This window comes from Dendroctonus ponderosae, unplaced genomic scaffold (assembly GCF_020466585.1).
Source record: "Dendroctonus ponderosae isolate FM_Combo_2020 unplaced genomic scaffold, Dpon_F_20191213v2 Dpon_F_20191213_10, whole genome shotgun sequence".
Lineage (NCBI taxonomy): Eukaryota > Metazoa > Arthropoda > Insecta > Coleoptera > Curculionidae > Dendroctonus > Dendroctonus ponderosae.
Window position 1 is genome coordinate 23,436 of NW_026017111.1, and position 1,482 is coordinate 24,917.

The 1,482-nt window shown below is 47.1% G+C and overlaps 1 protein-coding gene across 1 annotated transcript in view; it reads right to left on the reverse strand.

Moving 5' to 3' along the window:
• Positions 1–1,482, reverse strand: part of LOC109537240 (glucose dehydrogenase [FAD, quinone]) — a 386,158-nt gene that overhangs the window by 684 nt on the left and 383,992 nt on the right. The window contains exons 7-10 of the mRNA XM_048662095.1: positions 966–1,076; positions 783–916; positions 546–730; positions 296–493 (exon numbers count right to left, since the gene is read on the reverse strand). Of these exons, the coding sequence (XP_048518052.1) occupies positions 296–493; positions 546–730; positions 783–916; positions 966–1,076 (628 nt within the window). The remainder of the gene's footprint in view (positions 1–295; positions 494–545; positions 731–782; positions 917–965; positions 1,077–1,482) is intronic.

Genomic DNA, 1,482 nt, shown 5'->3' on the forward strand with positions numbered 1-1,482 from the left:
TGATTGGCGCGTTCAGCGATAGCAACCACTATAGCCTGAGTGTTTCCAGAAATGCGTGGCACCATCGCTGAGGCATCAGCTATCCGCAGGTTGGCAACCCCATGGACCTGGAGGTTCTGGTTAACGCAAGCGCCTAATTCTGGATCAGGACCCATGGTGCAAGTGGCGCACTGATGTCCCACAATGTGCGTTTGGTAGCGAATGGCGCACTCCCAAAACTCATCCGAATCCACTCTGGAAATGTCGCAATTTTTAGCCCAAAGCAATCGGCGAAGTTTCGCAAAAAGCCTCCTACTCGAACTGTTGGGAACAGCTTCCATAGTCCATCCAAACCTGGGAGGCGTTGTATTTCTCCTTCAAAACGGGCGCCTCGATGAACTTCTGCACCAACCGGATGCCGGAGGTGATGATTTTAACATCCTCCGGCTCACTCAGGTAGTTGCCCACTATTCTAGGCGGATCGGCAGGATTGTTGGAGGCCAAACCCACATAGCTGCCGAAAAACATTATCACCTCAACCCTCAGTCAGATCGATTCAAGCCTACCCAGTGCTCTGTGGGTGCAGCAAAGTGACTGAAATCCACAGTTTCCGATTATCTGCTGGATCATCTGGATCCTCAGGCAATCCGGATTCCGCGGAATAGGCGCAGGTGTTTTTCCAACTGTCCAGGTATAAAGACAAGTCTGGATCGTCTGGTTCTGCATATGCACTCGCCAGTCGGGCGGATATCTGCAACAGAATCAACTGGATTTTGATCCGGGTAAATATCATTGTTTCCCACCTGGCTGACTCCATTGCCACTCAAATGCCCAGTTTGGTTCGTTAAGTACTCCTCCAGGGTCTCAGCGTTGAGGTCCACAAAGTTGGGCACATTGAGGGAAACGTAGAAGCCGAACGAGATGTGGTTGGATAAGCCTGCAAAAGCTTGAGTGAGAACCACGTGAGTGAGTGGAGGTTCAGGTACCTTTTCCAACACCTTGCAGGTTGTGGACTGGCTCGACTCCAGRCGCTTCCAGTTCTTCTTTAGGCCCGATTCCAGATAGCAGCAGCAGATGAGGCGTTTGGATGGCACCTGAAGTTATGAAAATGAGCTGGTGATCAATCATCTTTTGTAGAGATTTTATGCAAATTTGGCACTGTGGTCACCAAGTGTCCTATTTCTGGCCATTCCGATTGGTTTGACTGTGGGAGTTTATTCCTGTTTGGGTGCATTGGAAAAGCTGTTTCTTCACCCCAATGTTTCACGATTTTCCAAAAATTATTCAGTCAAGTGGGAAACATATAAATGATGGCGTAAAAAATTCTTATCTTTCCTGGGTCTCAGTCAAAGTGTAAAGTAAAAATTTTGAAACATTGTTTATTTCACTACGTTTCGGTGAGACAACAGCGCCATCATCAGATTGAAAATTTACACAAACTCATAATTGGTAAACATTAACGTTCTTTTAGGTCTTTGCCTTCTTGAAACCTTAAATTTGTCT